Below are 18,463 nucleotides of genomic sequence, written 5' to 3'. Positions count from 1 at the left end.
AGAAATCTAGGATCTTGTGAGGTCAAAAAAAAGTTATTCAAAATCAGAGAGCCGATTAGTAGAAAGTAATGATCACTTAAAGTAGTACTACAACAGGGCATCTGGGTGGTTCACTCAGTTAAGCGTCTGACTCTTGATTTTGGCCCAGGTCATGATCTCAGAGTGTTAAGACTGAGCCTAGTACTGGGCTCTGCACTCAGTGAGGAGTCTGCTTGAGATTTTTCTTTCCCTCTCCCGATGTCCGGGCTGCTGCTCCCTCCCACTCTCTCCCTAATAATAAATATTTAATCTAAAAAAAAAAAAAAAAAAAAGTGGTATTACAGTTAAGAGATGTTCTAAGCAGGTTTCTAATAGTCTATACATGTAATGAAATAAGGCATCTTGGATCAATGACATGAACTCAACTAATGTCAAATTCTGTATTTTTTAAAGAATCTTATATTCTAGAGTTGCAGTGTCCAAAAGATAACCATGGTGACTATATAATTAAAATAAAGTTAAAAATTCTATTTGTTGGTTGAAATAATCACTAATGTAATCACACATAAAGTGCTCAGTAGCACTATAAAGCCAGTGACTACTGTATTATTAGCACAGGCAGAACATTCCTATTATCACACAAAATTCTTAGAGCTATTCTAGAACATCTATATGAGGTACATTGTCATTCAAATTCATTTCAAGTATCTGTGCTGTAAATAAAGCTAAAAGGCCTGCTTTAAAAACCGTGATAACTGATAAATCCACTTACCTTTCTTTCCCATATCTGAATCTTTCCCCTCCATAATTCCTTTGAGTCAATAGCATTTTTGAGATCTTCTAAAGATACAACGTTAGCAGAGAGGTATTCTGTAATTTTCTGACAATTTCTACAAATAAAAGATTATGATGGTTAAATACAGGGTTTTATATCTTCCTTTGATTTAACGGTTATAGTTAACTATAATCCTAACAGGCAAAAATGCAAAGTTTCTATCATGGCTTTTATCTACTAATATTATAAAACATTCCAACATTCCTTAAGTCAGTCTCTGAGGGAGTCACTATTACATGTCTGTTTAATCTCATTATCCTGTTAAGAGGAATTACTCTTAACACTACAGATGAAGGAACAGATTCTCCTATTACTATTTATTAGCTGAAGTGTGCCTGATATATACACATGTACGCAGATACACAGACTTAGTTATCAGCCCTTTATCTTCAAAGGGAGAACGGTGCTCCTAAAATTTTTCTCCTACAGCTCTGTATGGAATTGCATAGAAGCACTTACCACAGATGATGATGGCTATTCGCATTCCTAGTTCTCCCTGTATTTCAGTGAACTAGATCAAATCTCGCTTTCTTAACTCATCAGCATCTATTGCTGTGCTTGGCATAAAGTCAGTGCTCAATAAACACTTGTTAAATGAATAAAATCATGAAATTAAGCCCAATTGAATACTTTAAGGATACAATTAGTCCTTACTAAAATAAAAAACATAACAGTACATACTTGTTTCTACATTTCACATAAAACAAACAAGTAACAAATCTTGTGTATCCCTGTATCCAGGGTATTCATCCTGGTGCTCAATGGACAATATGTACCTATTTAAAGGCACACAGTGTGTTTAGATAATTAATGCTCAATAATAGTTATAAAACAGCACTGATGATATTTACTAAAAACTTAAATGTCTCAGGACTATAAAGTACGAAACGAGAAAAATCTAGATTCTTCTCAATAGATAAACCTCTAAGAACAGTATGACATAAAACTATCTTGAAATCTAAGTCTGTTAAAAACAGGATACCATGCTAACTGTAAAAACAGAAACACTGTGAGCAAATACGAACAAAGCAGCTTACGTTTCAGAGTGATTTCCTGCTATGGTAACCTTTGCTGAATACCATTCCTTCAGATGTTTTAGTGCTCCTACAGCAGGCAGACAGTCTTTCAATCTAGGAGGATCTTTTTCAGAAGGCAACAGTACTATATCTGTCATTGCTCGACCTAGAAAGAGAATAAGGCATTTTCATAATTTTTTAAAAAATCATATATATCTCAAAATAGTACTCTAAACACTGAATTTTATGTTTATTTGGAAGACAAAGAAGGATTTTAACTTTAACTTCTGAAATTCTTTAAAACAAAACATATCTTTAGAAGTTCAAAAGTTCTAAATGTTAATCATTTGATTTAAAGGCATGTTATCTTTAATAGCTAGCATATACTAGGAAACAATGGAGTCTATCATAATTACTTGCCAATTATGTGCCAGTGCTTAATTATATATGTTGCTCTTGAGATCACCAATGCTATTGTTGTACTGAACAGAGAAAAAAACCTGGGCAATTTCAGTATATTTTTCTACACTTAATTTACACAAAAGAGAATGAATTAATATAAAATTATAAGGTTCAAATACATTATTTCTTTTTATAGGAAAATAAAACACTCAGAAAACTCAGTTACACTGACAACATCATTAGCTCTTAAGGAAAAAAGTATAATTGCATGAAACTTCACATTTTATAAAATTATAAATTTGCCAAAGGACCAAGATAATATAAATGAAACAGAAACCAAATAGAAATTTGATAATGGGGGCGCCTGGGTGGCTCAGTGGGTTAAGCCTCTGCCTTCGGCTCAGGTCATAATCTCAGGGTCCTGGGATCGAGTCCCACATCGGGCTCTCTGCTCAGCAGGGAGCCTGCTTCCTCCTCTCTTTCTGCCTGCCTCTCTGCCTACTTGTGATCTCTCTCTGTCAAATAAATAAATAAAATCTTAAAAAAAAAAAAAAAAGAAATTTGATAATGAAAGCATTCTAATTTGCCAAAACAGCAACTATATATTCCAACGCATATTTTTAATTTTACACATTTCATTTAAAAAACTGATGTTTATTTATCTATTTATTCAGTTATCTTCCATACGGGACCTTTACACTAAAATAGGATCTTGAATATAAGGATTAGATGGTGAGCTATCAAGTCCTTCATGGTATCACATATGCTTTACTCATCATCACATACTCTGCTCCTAGTACAATACATTACATATAATAGACACAACAACTATTTGCCTAATAAATGACCTTCAATGACGACAATATTCAAGAAATCTCTTCAAAATTATTTATAGATGCCAAACTGTACTGAGCTTTAGCTGCCAGCTGCGTGACTGACACAAAGAAAGATAAATTTAAAACAGAATACAGTTTTAAGAAAAGTATGGTGCAGTATTTCAAAAAATATGCTTTCCATTATAGTAGAAAAAAAAGGCGGGGAGCTCTGTAAAAAAAGATGTTGAGTAGGGACACCTGGGTGGCTCAATCAGTTAAGTGCTGCCTTCGGTTCAGGTCATGATTCCAGGGTCCTGGAATCGAGCCCTGCATCAGGCTCCCTGCTCAACTGGCAGCCTGCTTCTCCCTCTCCACCACTTGTGCCCTCTCTTGCTCTCTCTCTTTCAAACAAATAAATAAAATCATTTTAAAAGACAACTGACTAAAGGGCTTCTTTTATCGTATAACATTCTACTCGATAATGTATATAGTGACCTCACATCTTATAAGAATGTTATCCAAACGATCTAGGTTAAAGAACTTCTTTCTCCTAGAGGTGTTCATAGGACTAGTATTCTATAGAACATACTGTGGAAAACAAGGGTATGTAGAGGAAACATTCCTCAGTAATAACTACATAAGGAAACGATGGGTATTTAATTCTCTAAGTTCTAATTTTTGTTTAAATAAAAACAATTATGAGAACTATAATGTCTCAGTAATATACTTTATTAAAGTAGTGGATTGTGTTTTGTATCAACTTCAATTAAAAAATTATTTTTCAGAGCACGTGGGTGGCTCAGTAGGTTGAGCATCCATGGCTCTTGATTTCAGCTCAGGTCATGATCTCAGGGTCCCAAGATGGAGCCCCACATTGGGCTCCACACTGGGTGTGGTGCCTGCTTAAGAGTCTCTCTCTCTCACTCCCTCTAAAAAAATTTTTTTTTTCATTTTGAATTTTGAAATTAGAAGTGAGAACACTAGCATAAAGACTGAATTTATCACTCATTCACAGAAAGTATAAGATAAGATATGAATTATTGAAAACAGTCAGAAAATATTACCAGGAGCAGGAAGTTTATCGGACAGCTGATGCAAATTTTCTGCAGATTCTTCATATAGGCTAAAATAAAAGGGTAAGTTAGAAAAACACATCCTCACATTACATATAATAATAATTACATATAATAATAATTAAATGGACCATGTGCCAGATACTATTAAGTATGTTAAATGCATTATCTTATGTGATCTTCATGACAATCCATGAGACACTACTACTATTATTATCCTTAAACAAATTTGCTTCAGTCGCATAACTAGTAGGTGTAGAAGCTAAGATTTACACACTGAGTCCAAGTTTTTAGCCACACCATCAAAAACAAACAACACTAACAAAACGGGGGTGGGGGGAACCTCTAAATTATACCTAGTATATGAAACATAAATCCTAAGTAATAGACCAAACATTTTTCTGAACTCTAAAAGTAAGTATTGCTAAGGGTTTAATAAAGAAGGATACTGCTTTTCTCTGAATGGCATAAAATAGCCCCAGTTGGAAAATATGATGATGTCCTCCAATTCCTCAAAATCTTTTCATTTTATCCAAATGATGATTTTTTTTCCTCAAAAATTCATAAACATAAACATAAATATAACATAAAGTTACTTAAATCCTTTGTCTAGAAAACTTAAGGTATCTTCTGATAAAGTATAGTTTTCAAGCTCCCTCTTGTGGAAATAATTATTAGGTCACTTACTAGAAATAATTACTCACCATCTTTTAATAATGGTGGGAAAACCTGGGATGATAAAAACTCTAAGAGGGGAAGGCACCTTAGAAATCACCTGAAAGGATCTCAACACTTCATGAACGAGAAAATAAAGGACCAGAGAAATGGAGTGACCGGCCCACCATCATGTACCTAGAAACCACCTTTAATGACCCCTGGTTCAATATCTTTTGCTCAGTTCTACAAAATCTCCTTTCATTAATCGTACAAACAAATATAATTTGAAAAGAGGAAAACAGAATTTTTAAAGTGTCCAGTAATTTACAGAATTATAATACATGAATCCTGCAAGAAACAGAAGTGGGATTTGTAATGAAATATTATAGAAGACTAAAATGAAAGGTACTAATGATGAGTTCAAGATGGGACATTTCATGAAGAAAAAAAATAATCAAAACTTTTGTCACCTGGACCAACTTGTATATTGTACCACAATTCAAAAGACCTGAAAGTGAACCCAATCATCTATACAATCCTCAGGAACTACGCATTTTAAAGTGTCTAAATGTTCAAGATATATATAAATTGAAGAAATCATATATTTCAACCTCAAATAGCAAAATGAAAATCACATTTTTAGAGTGAGTTTGAATGCCAGTTTTTAATTTTAAATAAAGTTTCTATTTGAGCTCTTAAAATTTATAATCCCAGGCAGAATTTATCTTTAGGAAAATAACATATTAATGAGAGTATCACTTTTTATGATTCCTGCAATTTTGTAAGCTTAAGAAACTAAACATTTTCAGATGCCCAGTTTTCCAATTTAAATAGTTTTATTCAAATAAAAGGCCCAAATTGCCTATCTTCCAAGATAAAGAACTGACAATTTCAATTAACTAAAATTGCCTTCTGATAGCTGCTAAAACATTTAACCTTCACTCTTGTGGCTAAAATACTGTCTAATGTTAAGCATTTTAAAGATTCTATAGAAAGAAAAAAAAAGACATTATAGAAATATATTATTGAAAGTAAGATATTGTAAGCATACTCAGCCAAGGATAATGATTCTCTGCTATTACTATCTTCTTCCTCAAAACACTCAGCACTCAGACATTCTTCAATATTTGTTTGAAGCACATTTTCAATTTCATCATTTTCTATATCAAAATGTATCTCTTCCCAGTCAGAACTGCAAAACTAACACATGAAAAGATTGCATTAAATGATGGGTTCTTGAAATTATTTATATTAACAAGGACATTTGCTAATGGCAATTTTTGCATTTCTGTTACCTGATAAAATCCACATATTGCCTGCACTGCAAAGAACCACCTCTTGGAACCGGGTATGCCACCTACAGAACATGCTTGAAAACAAAACAATGCTTATCAGAAGAAAGGCATACCACAAACAAGCAGATGTTATAGCACATATACTTAGAGAATTATGTAATTTTTGATACATACTATATAGTTAAGATAGGTGTGTGCATAAATGCATTTACAAATACATAACATGGGTCTTTTTAAAATCCCCCAAAATTCAAACAGAACAATCTGCCTGATGTGCAAAAGCATTCATTCACAATGAATACTTTTATTTTGTCAAAATCAAAACCCATACTATTTTATTCATCATTTTAAACACTAAAATTTACCCCCAAAATACACCCACTCACTTACTATTGAGTCACACAAAAGTGTGTAAGTCATTTTAGGAAAAACGATTCCCTCTTCAAAGACCATGAAGGTCTGATTCATCCCGGCTAGGGGGAGAGGAGATAAAACTACAACCTAAACGTTGGGAAGATTCTCTTCTTGGAGACCGGAATGTTACATGAGGATATGAAGTTAAGGGTCATCTCCGGGATGCTTGTCCATTTAGAGCCACAAAGAATGTAGAACTATGTAAAGAAACTGGATTCCCAGGAGGGAGGAGAAATGTGGTAACTGAAGCTTAACTCATGGGAGCCAGGTAACACGGTAAGTGCTTATTACCACTTTCTGCCAACAGCCTCAGCAAAAGATTTTACCTCCTACTTCATTAAGAAAATAAAAACCGTATTAGGTAATTACTCCCAAACACGCCATCAGCAAACATAGGACACTATTCGCATTCCCATTAGTCTTCCCTCATTTCTTCCTGGGACTACATGAGGATCACTGCCCTTTCAATTCAAAGTTATCCGTCAGTCTTCCACAGAGATCCCAAACTCTGATTAGATTATCTTTCTTGCACCTTCCAGCTCTCCTTTTCTGTAGTTCCTTCCCACTAGCATTTAAGTTTGTACAGATATTCCTCAAGTTATTGAGGAATATCCATTTCTTTACTTCAAGGATAAACTGAAAGTTTTGCCAACACTTGACAGTCCCTATGTCCTCATCACATTCTCTACTGCCCTCTAAATCCATTTCAGTCGGTTTTTGTTTTTGTTTTTTGTCTCCAACATGCCACTGTAACTACACCCCCAAAGGCATGTTACTAAATGTGACAGTTTTTACTGCTGTTGTTACTTGACCTCTCAACTTAAGAGTAAGAAAGGAATCAAGGATGACAAAGTTGTCATCTTTCTCCTTAAAACACTTGGAACCTATCTTTCCAGTTGCTCCTCATGCCTTTAAAAATCAGTGCTCAATTCCTTTAAATACTGGGATTCAGTTCAAGATTTTCTGCTCTTTTCACTGTCCTTAAGCAAGCCCATTCTTTCTCATGGCTTGAACTGATATCTATACACTGATGATTCCATACTCTTTTTTAATCTCCAGCCTTCTGAATTCTGAACACATGTATCCAACTTTTAAAAAACATTTTTACTTTGACATTTTAAAGTGTTTCCATGTCCTAAACTGGAAAGGTCACTAAATGCCACCATCTACAGTATAGCCAAGCCTGGAACCTATTATCACTCTTTTTTTTTAAGATTTTATTTATTTATTTGACAGAGAGAGATGGCAAGTAGGCAGAGAGGCAGGCAGAGAGAGAGGAGGAAACAGGCTCCCTGCTAAGCAGAGAGCCCGATGCGGGGCTCCATCCCAGGACCCTGAGATCATGACCCGAGCTGAAGGCAGTAGCCCAACCCACTGAGCCACCCAGGCGCCCCCTACTATCACTCTTGATTGCTTTCTCCCTCTCCCCTTCTCCTAAACCACACCAGTGTAACACTCAGTCAGGTGGATTCTACCTCTTTAATTTCCTTCAGATCTATCCATTTTCCTCTACCCTGACTGCCTCTCTCATTTCTCAGCTGGTCTTCTGCAGCAGCCCCCTCATAACTACACTCTTCTCAAATCTGTCTACTCTGCTGTAGCCAGACTACTTCACTAACACAAATGCCACCACGTCTCCTCCTTCCTTAAAGCCTTTAATGTCTAATTATTGTTATGAAAAAGTCCAAACACCCTGACATGATTTACAAAGTCCTCCACCTAGCTATGCTTACCTCTCCAGCCCTAGCTCAATTATAATCATACTGCACTTTCAGTTTCTCAGACTTGCCGTATTACTGAAAGCAGTAATGCTCCCAGGGTAAGAAATTCAATGCCAGCAGTTCTTTGCATGGTTCCAATATGCAGATTTCAGTTACCATGGTTTCAATAACTCCTGGTCTCCCAAAACATGGTTCAAACTCCAGTTACCAAGGCTTATTAATTAACCATAATCACATAAAGTAAAACTTCACTGCTAGCTTCTCGGATCGCAAATCACTACATAAATCAAAGATGTGTATCACGATCAGCGACCAATCGCATTGCTACTGTCCAAGTTTGCTGACTGGTCACTGCACATCTGTTATTCATTCAGTTCATATGAATAGAGGACAAATGTGTAATTGTGTTTCCTTGTTTTCTCCCAGTGATAAGTCTACGATATTTTACAAAAATAGGTAACAGGAAGAGGAAATGGGCAAAAGGAAAACAAAAAACAAAATCGCAGCAAAAAACCCACAAAAAGTGGTAACGCCAAAAGTGATTTTCAAATCTAATGTAAATAGATTCTAGAAATAGCTGCTGTAATAAAAACATTGTGACACAAAACAAACTGAGGGTTGCTGCAGGGGTAGGGAGAGGGTGGTGGGGTTATGGACATTGGGGAGGGTATGTGCTATGGTGAGTGCTGTGCAATGTGTAAACCTGGCGATTCACAGACCTGTACCCCTGGGGATAAAAACATATTATATGTTTATAAAAAATAAAAAATTAAAACAACAATAACAACAACAAAAACCACATTGTGACAAAAAGAACGAAAACGTTTCAGAGAAAATGACGCTGGCAAATACCTTTGAATTAAAGGAATGCCACAACATTGAAAGTGCAAAGGATAAAACATCAGAAGCCAATACAAACTCAGGAGTACGGCAATTCACCAAAACATAGAAGAGATGCTCACTCTATATCCTAAGTTATACAATGACAAGAAAGTGACAAGCACTGTTCAAACTACTCTGGATCAAGTCTTTACAAAAAGAAAAAGAAAAAAGTTTAATTCTCAATGCTTTTAATGCTTCAATTACAGCCTATGACATAACTCCATTTCCTTTATATGTATAACCAATAGTGAGAGAGTTTTTAAAGTTTTGACAAAAAAATGTCATGGAACAATTGTGATTTTTGTCCCGTTGATTTTACATTAGGATCGCTTTGCATGGCTTCAGCGTGCAGTCACCGACATAGGCTCAGACTCCTGCGCAAACAAGGACTGCATGGATAAGAAATGTCTATCCACCCAAACAGGAAGTGGAAGTTACCGTGAGAATGCCTAGAATGCTCCCAAAGCTCTTTAGCATATACTTTCAAGGCACACGTGAAAAATCTTTCTTGCAGTAATAGTACTACTGACGTAAATCATACCAACTTGAAAAATTAGTGAGTATTACGCAATTGGGCAAATGGACTTGGGAAATACAAAAACATTAGAAATAACTTCCCAAGGGTGACAGTTTAAACCTGACAAACTAGAGGTTCTCTAATGAAAGAAGACAGAAAGGAACAGGCAGTCCAGTCACGAGAATTACAACATTATCAAAATGAGCACCCTATCCTAGCATCTCCAGAAGCTTCCTTTAGCTTGTAGGCCTTGGCCTGTTTTGCTTATCTCTTTCTCTGAGTCTTTGCATGACACTCTCAGAGGCCAAGAAGAGGGAGTAAAAGAGAAGATATTGATTTAAAAAAAAAAAATAAGCTGATGGATTTGTATAATGTCAATAGAAACCACAGGAGAAAAAGTTTTGTGTTTTTTTTTTTTTTGAGAAAAAGATTTTTACAAAACAAACGGTGGTCACAAAAGACAAATACTTAGAAAAATTTAAAACAGATAAGAATGGAGATAAGATCATTGTGCTTTTAAGAGAATCAGTAAGAGGTAAGGGTGGAAAAAATGATAAGAAATGGATGTAAAAACATTAATAATGTATGTGTACTTAGGAAAAAATTGCAAATCCTTCTTATAATGCCATTTAACCCTATTTTATATGGATCTAAAGATGGGCAAGAAAATTCTATAAAGGGAACAAAAGTTACGCTGAGAACCTAAAATAAATTTCATACAACTTAATTACATTCAAGCAGCAACGAGAGGGATTTTTTTCCGTTTTCAGTTCAGTTTTTTCAGCCACTATCCCAGTGGCTTATGCACAGTCAACAAATATCTCTTGTACCTTTAAGTGATCAAATTCATTACATTTACTTCCAGTACAAATGCAGAGTCAGAGAAATAAGAGGTTTCTGTTACACTTACCGGGAAAAGTACTATCTTCTGGATTCATTGAAGCTCTAATGCTTCTTTTCAGGAGATGATAAACATTTGCTGCTGTTAAAGCTGAAAAAGCAAAGACATACTAACTCATTAGGCTCGAGAGTTATGCAATCTAGGCATATTCCAATTTCACCATCAGAGACTCTCAAGAATATGTTGTACACATAAAAATTTATGTTGTACATAAAAGAACTACAAACTATCTTAGTTTCAATATAATAAATTAAATGCAAATAGAGAAAACAGGAAAGGTGCCCAGTTCGTACATGCTAGTCAGTTAACAGCAATCCAACCATCTCCCCGAAGAATTTAAAGTGGAGAATAGAAACTGTCACAATACTCTGGACACAACCACAATCATTTTCTCCTCAAAACGCTTGCCCAGTCAAAACAAATAAAATGCAATACGGATTACAGACAGAAACACCAAAAGGGAGTGCAATCTCAAACGGTTACAATTGTTTTTAAATTTACCATTTTTTTTTTTTTTTTTTTTAGCTTAGTTTATGTGTGGGATGTCTCCTCCCATTAGGATGTAAAATCTAGGCGAGTAAGACCCTTTTCCGTCTTGCTCCTTTGGAACACACAGGAGGCGGAAACGCTACGGAATGCATATATTTCCAACAAGCACACATTCCACTGCTAAGGCGCAGAGAATTGTTCAGTTAAATCTTTACTGTGCTAAGAACTTCTGAGCGCTGGAAATTTGCATCCACACATCTGTCCCTGTTTTTCCATGAAGATAACGACCTTTGCCAGCCCTTACTGGGCCGATCGCGGAGAGAAACAAATGCCTGGGCGAACTCGAGATAGGTCCCTCCCCTGCAGAACTTGATCGCCAACTTCCATTTCTTCCCTCCCCGCAAGCCGTTCCCGCTCCTTCTCAGCCCCGCGCTTACCCGGCAGCTTCTCGGTACCCTCCACGGACGCCCCTCCAGGCCCATGCTCCGCCTCCCCACCCGCTGCGGACGGGACTTTTCCTTCCCCCCAGATCACAAGGAGCAGGTACCGATCCATCTCCTCAGAGCTGAACTAGACTGTGTCAAGTCCCGCTTTCCACATCCAAATCGTCGCGCGCTACTGATGTACTTCCGGTTCCCTTCCACTTTAGGTCGGCTGGAAATTGGGCACCTTCCGTCTGTTTGCTGCAGCTTTTCCGGCCGGTGGGTTCTTTCGGGGAGTTATTCTTTCTGTAACCGTATTATTTGCTCCTTTCGTAATGAAACTGCTACCACGGGAAGATTGGAGGAGACCCAGGAAGAGCAGAGAAGCCGACGAAGCCTGGCTGACCTAGGAACTGTCATGCTTGGCTTTATACGTTTCCCGCCGGGCCAGTGACGCTGAGGTCTGGCCTTGATCCCGAGGACAGGACGGTGCTGTTCCTGGGGGAACATGTCCAGTTTTTCTAAGGCTCCACAGGTGAGCTCGAAATCTTGTAGCTTGAAGGAATTCATTACACCGGCAGAAGGAAGACAGGGGCTTAGGTGGACTTAGTGATGCTGAGTCGGTAGGAAAGCTGAGTCTCTGGGCCAGGATGCCTCGGGCGGGCACCGGCGAGGGTCGTGATTGTGGCTGCTGCTCGTCGTGCTCTGGGCGCTTCTTCTCTTTTCAGCCAGGACTTTTCATGTCTCCCCGCTCCCCGTCCCCGGATAGGGTATTCGGAGAGAAGGTCAGAGTCATAGGGTGGATCAGACAGGGGCATTGTGGATCATGGTAAGGATTTTTTTTTGTTCCTGGGTAAAACGAGGATCCGCTGAAAAGAATTGGAGTCAGGGAGTAACGTGATGTCACTTAGGTGTGAAAAGGGGCGCTCTGGCCGCCGAGCTTAGACTGTTGAGAAACGGGGATTGGTGGAAGAATCCGTCTGGAGACCAACGGCAGTAATTGAGGCTAAACGTGATGGTGGCACAAACCAAACTAGGAACAGTGTAGTGTTGAGAAGCGGTCAGGTTCTGTTTGAAGGTGGAGGCAAAAGGATTTCCTGAAGGATTGAATGTGAGCTGACAGCAAAGGAAGACACGGGGGTTACCCCCAAGGTTTTCTGTTTCGGTGAGGGGAAGGGTGTGCCCTCAGCTGAGATAGGGAATGCATAATATTTGGGGGTCCCTGGGTGGCTCAGTCGGTTAAGCATCTGCCTTCAGCTCAGGTCAGGATTCTGGGATCCTGGGATCGAACCATGCATTGGGCTCCTTGCTCAGCAGGGAGCCTCCTCCCTCTCTCTCCCTTCTGCTGATAACATAATAACATGATTATCTATGTAAAAAATCAGATGGAATCTAAGAAAAGCTATTAGATCTGATAAATAAGTTTAGCAGGCTGCTGGTTATAAGACCAACATGCGAAAAATGAAGTGCATGTCTATAGCAACAGTCAATCAAATTTAAAAATACAATGCTGTTTACAGTGGCATCAAAATATACGGAATACTTAAGAGATAAACCTGACAAAAGATGTGTGAAGAGAACAAGATAGAAACTAGAAAAGTGAGAGAGGAGAAAAACAGAAATGGTGAGCAGTTTAGAAGCGGATTTAAAGTTTGTAATAAAACTTAAAGTAAAACCAGTTAGTCTTGTTTTTTCCAGCATTTTTAAGCAACTTAATATATGCCTAGAGAAAACATCTGGTTGAGATCTTTCTGGGTTGGAATTTTCTTAGAATTTGAAGTTACTGGTGAGTACCGCAAAGACAATGGTGTGTGCCTGAGGCAGCTTAAAAATGTCTAAGTAGCTATTTAAAATTTAAGTTTATTTAGCACCATCCGTCTATACTTGTCTACCTATATTCTGTTACTGTATTCTCCCATGGAATTGAACTTCTGAATAGTCTTCAGTTCCCACTTGGTCACTCATCTTTCAATTTAATATATTTCAGTCTCGAAACAGTTTTGAAGACCTTTATAAACAGTTTCTACTTTCATAAGAGTTTCTCATTACCATTCCAGAAAATGCCGTAGTATAAAGGAAAATATGTCTTTGAAATGTTTTAAATAAAGCATCATTGGGAGCACCTGGGTGGCTCAGTCATGAAGTGTCTGCCTTCAACTCTGGTCATGATCCTAGGGTCCTGGGATCAAGCCCCACGTCGGGCTCCCTGCTCAGCGGGGAGTTTGTGTCTCCCTCTCGCACTCCCCCTGCTTGTGTTCCCTCTCTTGCTCTCTGTCAAATAAATAAAATCTTTTAAAAACTTAAATAAATAAATAAATAAATAAAGCATCCACGTTGCAGATAGAAAAGCAGTCAGGAAAAATTACTGTGTTTAAACTTCGTAGAACGAAAAAAGAACCTCTTTTTCCAGAAATAGAGATGAAAACAAAACCAAAAAAAAAAAAAATTTATTAAGCAAAGGATCTTTTTGATCTATTACTGATGTTAACTGTAGAATATTATGTGATAGTATATAATAATAAATTTGATTATTTCCATTTTAATTAGAATTTTCTTTGTTTTCTCTCTTCTTTTTCCCCCCCCAGCAATGGGCCACTTTTGCTCGGGTTTGGTATCTTTTAGATGGGAAAATGCAGCCCCCTGGCAAACTAGCTGCTGTGGCATCAATTAAACTTCAAGGATTGCATAAACCTATATACCATCAACTGAGTGAGTATCATTTTAGATCTGTCACTAGTAACCATAATTTTCATCCCAGAATAGAATTTTGAAGAAATCTGCCAGAACTACTTCTGAGGACCTCTTTTTTTGCTACGATCCCTTATTCCATTCTTGCAAAAAACCTACTGGGGCACTAAAATGAGTTTGGTTTATTCATAAAAAACCCATACAGACCACTTTGCCTGAGACAACCCCATTTCATGCCATTACAATAGCAAATTATCAGTAGCCCTCCTTTCATTCTCAGATATCCTGATTGGGACTATAAATCAGATGTTCACTCTTACATGTTTCTTCATATGGTTATGTGATTTGAGTAGAGTTTCTGAAAATGAAGAAATAAATTTGCCCTCTCTTCTAAAAACATTTTCCTCTAGAAAGATGGATAGAGCTAACTCGACATGAAAAGTTTACTGTTTTTAATTGATAAATTTGATTTTCTGTAACCTTTTTCCAAAACAAAAGAAAAAAGTTGTGTTGATACTAAAAGACTTTTGCTTATTACATGTAGTTTTGATTGATTTCACTTAACCTGGCAGTTCAGGGACCATCTAGCAAGATCTAGGTGTCAGCTCTTACTGTTCCATCTTTTTTGACCTGTCAACAACATTTTTTGCAGTTAATCATAGTTTTAACTTGTTGAATCATGAAGTTGTAAATAAATCCCTATTTAAATATAGGTAACATTTTTAAAGAAAATCAACAGTTACAATGACGAAGTCAACACACACATTCTCAACATTTGGGTTATTTCCAATTTTTTCCCATTACAAATCATATTACTGTCAGCATTCTTGTACCTTTTCCCCAGTGCATGTGTGGAAGAATTTCTCTGAGGTGTGTCTGCAGGACAGTAGTTATTAGGTTCAAAAGTGTTTGCGGAACTAGTTAGTCTTTATTCTGATGTTCGAGAGAATTTGTATTATCCCTCCTCTTCAGTAACACTTGATGTTTTCATTCTCTTTAAGTTTGACTCCTCTGGTAGATGGGAAATACACTCTTGATGGCTTTGCATTGTCCTGATTGCATTGGTGCTGTGTATCCTTTTCTCTTTATTGGCTTTTTATCATTTCTTCTGTGAAATGTCTGTGTCTTTTGACCATATTTCCACTGAGTTATTGGCCCTTTACATTTTTGTAACTTTTATTGTGGAAGTTTTCACATTTTCAGAAAAGCTCAAAGAATAGTACAGTGATTTTATACCCTCCAGCCAGATTACAGTTATAATTTACCATCTAATGTATATGTTATATTTAATACATAATTTGACATGTAATTTTTTACACAATCATTGGGAAATAAGTTGCAGATGTCATAGTAAATCCCCCTGAATGCTTCAGCTTATGTCTTCTAAGAATAAGAATAGTTCCCTATATAACCAAAAAGCCATTATCACACATAACAAAATAAACATGATTTAATTGTGTAGTTTAATATCTGGTGCATTTTCAAATTTCTTTAGTAGTTCCAAGAATGCTCTTTATAGCTGTTAATTTTTTTTAGATCAGGATCCAGCCAAGGTTTATGTATTGCCTTCAGTCGTTATGTTCCCGTAGTCTATTTATTTATTTATTTATTAAGATTTTATTTATTTATTTGACAGAGAGAGAGAGAGAGAGACAGCAAGAGAGGGAACACAAGCAGTGGGAGAGGGAGAAGCAGGGTTCCTGCCAAGCAGGGAGCCCGATGTGGGAGCTTGATCCCAGGATCCTGGAATCATGACTGGTGCGGAAGGCAGGTGCTTAATGACTGAGACACTCAGGCGCCCCTAGTCTTTTTTATATAGAATAATCTTGTCTGGAGTGCCCGGGTGGCTCAGTGGGTTGAAGCCTCTGCTTTCGGCTCAGGTCATGCATGATCCTGGAGTCTTGGGATCAAGCCCTGCATCATCGAGCTGTCCGCTCAGCAGGGAACCTGCTTCCCTTCCTCTCTCTCTGCCTGTCTCTCTGCCAAATAAATAAATAATCTTTCCAATTTTAGTATATGTGCTGCCGAAGCAAGCACAATAATCTTAAAAAAATAAAAAAAAGAAAAACCCCTGTCTTATTTTCTTCTTGGAGTTAACCTTTTGGGGAGTCCAGTCTAGTAAAGAACTTTCTTATTAAACACATTCTTCATTTGTTCTTGGATGCATTCTCTTGCTAGTTCCTCCTTCCCAGTTCCTTTATTCTTTTCAACTTTCTAATTGCCCAGTCTTCTCTCATTAACAATTAGAGGAGTGCTCTGGAACCTGGTCCTTGGATACCGTCACATTCATTGAGCAATCACATTCAGTTTCGTATCTCTATCTTTAATATCTTTTATTATGCTTATAGCTCCCAATTTATATCTTCATTTTTGACCTTTTTCCTGTATTCGAGACTCATATAACCATATTGCTACTCAGCCAATCTTCTTAGGTGTGTGGTAGACATCTCTAGCATGTTTTGTGTATTTAACTTGGAGATAACTTACTTCCTGGATTTCCCCCACCCATACCAACCTGTTACTTCTAGTTTCCCCATCTTAATTAACAGCTTCTCTAGTCTTTTTCTTACTCTAGTCAAAAGTCTTATCTTCATTTTTGACTGCTCTTTGTTCAACTCCCTGTAAAGTGTTTCTATGTATATATATGTGTGTGTATATATATATGAAAAAATATATGTACCTGAAAGAAATATATATATATCTGAAATTCAGTCACTTCTCATTAACTCTCTCTTCTACTGTAATTTTAAACCATTGTACTCTCTATTCTGGATTATTCCAAAAGCCTCCTCACTGATCTCCCTGCTTCTGTTCTTGCCCCAGTAGGGTCTTTTCTCCCCAGATCAATTACAATTATCTTTTCCAAATGAGAGTCAGAGCAAAAGCCAAAGTTCTGTCAGTGCCTTACGAGGAACTACATGGTGTGGCTCCTGTTATCTCCCTGAGTTTATTTCCTACCTCCCTTGAGTAATCCACTTAAGGCTTACTACTGTTTCATTAATATACCTGCCAACACATTTTTGCCTTAGGGCCTTTTTACATTTTGTTTTCTCTGCTTGCATGGGATTTTCCAGATTTATGGCTTTTCCAGATTTATGCATTGCTCCTTCACATCTTTCAGACTTCTCCTACTTACATCCTGAGAGAGGCCTTACCCAATTCCTCCGTCAGCTCCCCCTTTCACTTACTATACTTTATGTTGCCTTTTAAAAAACATTAGCATTCACGGATCACACATATTATAAAAATGTGCATCATCCACCTCCCTCTACTAGACGAAGTTCTAAAAGGACAGGAACTTTGCCTAAATTTTTCACAGCTAGAAATGCCTAGAATGGTGTTTGACATATAGTTGGACAGCATAAATGTTTTCTGAGTGGATATATGCATTCATGAATACCAGTTTTGAGAATGAAGAAATTACTTTTAATCAGGGCTGTAGCATTTCAGCTAAGTTAGATTTGGGATCTGTGGACCGAGGAGGAAAAGACGTGTAGATGGTTTGATTTGGGTAAGAGCAAGAACATAGGAGTTCCTCCATTTCTCTTACTTGCTGCTCTCATCTTTCTCTTCCCTTAATGAAAATTTCACAGAAAGCCCACAGCCGTGCAGTCTTTAAGTACGGAATTTGAATGTAAGAATTCTGTCTTGGTGATCTTTGCTCTGCAAGCACATAGTACAGTGTCTGGTCCTTCAGAGATGCTTGTCAGAAACATTCTGTGGAATGACACTTTCAAGAAAATGTTTTATGAGCACAGTCAGTTCTCATTATTCACTATAGTTCTGGTCTTTAAAGTCACCATGAGGGGCGCCTGGGTGGCTCAGTGGTTTAAAGCCTCTGCCTTCGGCTCAGGTCATGATCTCAGGGTCCTGGGATCGAGCCCCGCATCGGGCTCTCTGCTCAGCAGGAGCCTGCTTCCTCCTCTCTCTCTCTGCCTGCTTCTCTGCTTACTTGTGATCTCTGTCAAATAAATAAACAAAATCTTTAAAGTCACCATGAATGCTGAATGAGAGTGGACACCGAACCATTGCTTCTAGGGGAGACACAGAGTTAGGTTCCTCTGAGCCTCTGGTTACAACATTTTTTTGTCAGCCAGTCAATACATAGTCTTGTTTGTTTTATGTGTGTTTCTGTTTAAAGACACCTTATTTAATATACATTTTGTTGACCTCACGGCCAACCGCAGAGTAACTCATGACTGAATAATGCTTATCGAACACACATTTTCTTTGTAAGACATACTGGAACCGTCTTGCACTTAGGAACACTACATAGCACTTGAGCATCAGACTTGAGGGATATTCAAAAAGTAAAGGCACTTTAGAAAGCACAAAAATGCCAAAAAGCTAGGATTAA

The 18,463-nt window shown here is 37.4% G+C and overlaps 2 protein-coding genes across 5 annotated transcripts in view; one reads left to right on the top strand and one right to left on the bottom strand.

Annotated features, from left to right (window-relative positions):
- MTBP (MDM2 binding protein) overlaps positions 1–11,602 on the bottom strand; it is an 83,799-nt gene extending 72,197 nt beyond the window's left edge. For all 4 annotated transcript variants that reach the window (XM_059392957.1, XM_059392961.1, XM_059392959.1 and 1 more), the window contains exons 1-7: positions 11,434–11,602; positions 10,517–10,597; positions 6,073–6,146; positions 5,829–5,977; positions 4,112–4,170; positions 1,852–1,996; positions 752–869 (exon numbers count right to left, since the gene is read on the bottom strand). In XM_059392957.1, coding sequence (XP_059248940.1) covers positions 752–869; positions 1,852–1,996; positions 4,112–4,170; positions 5,829–5,977; positions 6,073–6,146; positions 10,517–10,597; positions 11,434–11,551 — 744 coding nt within the window. In that variant the 5' untranslated portion in view covers positions 11,552–11,602. The remainder of the gene's footprint in view (positions 1–751; positions 870–1,851; positions 1,997–4,111; positions 4,171–5,828; positions 5,978–6,072; positions 6,147–10,516; positions 10,598–11,433) is intronic.
- A 69-nt stretch (positions 11,603–11,671) lies between these two features.
- Positions 11,672–18,463, top strand: part of MRPL13 (mitochondrial ribosomal protein L13) — a 45,287-nt gene continuing 38,495 nt past the window's right edge. Inside the window, exons 1-2 of the mRNA XM_059392956.1 lie at positions 11,672–11,953; positions 14,004–14,127. Coding sequence (XP_059248939.1) covers positions 11,927–11,953; positions 14,004–14,127 — 151 coding nt within the window. The 5' untranslated portion in view covers positions 11,672–11,926. The remainder of the gene's footprint in view (positions 11,954–14,003; positions 14,128–18,463) is intronic.

This window comes from Mustela nigripes, chromosome 3 (genome assembly GCF_022355385.1).
Source record: "Mustela nigripes isolate SB6536 chromosome 3, MUSNIG.SB6536, whole genome shotgun sequence".
Taxonomy (NCBI): domain Eukaryota; kingdom Metazoa; phylum Chordata; class Mammalia; order Carnivora; family Mustelidae; genus Mustela; species Mustela nigripes.
The sequence above is the reverse complement of the archived record's forward strand: the minus strand, read 5'-3'. Positions and strand labels throughout refer to the sequence as shown.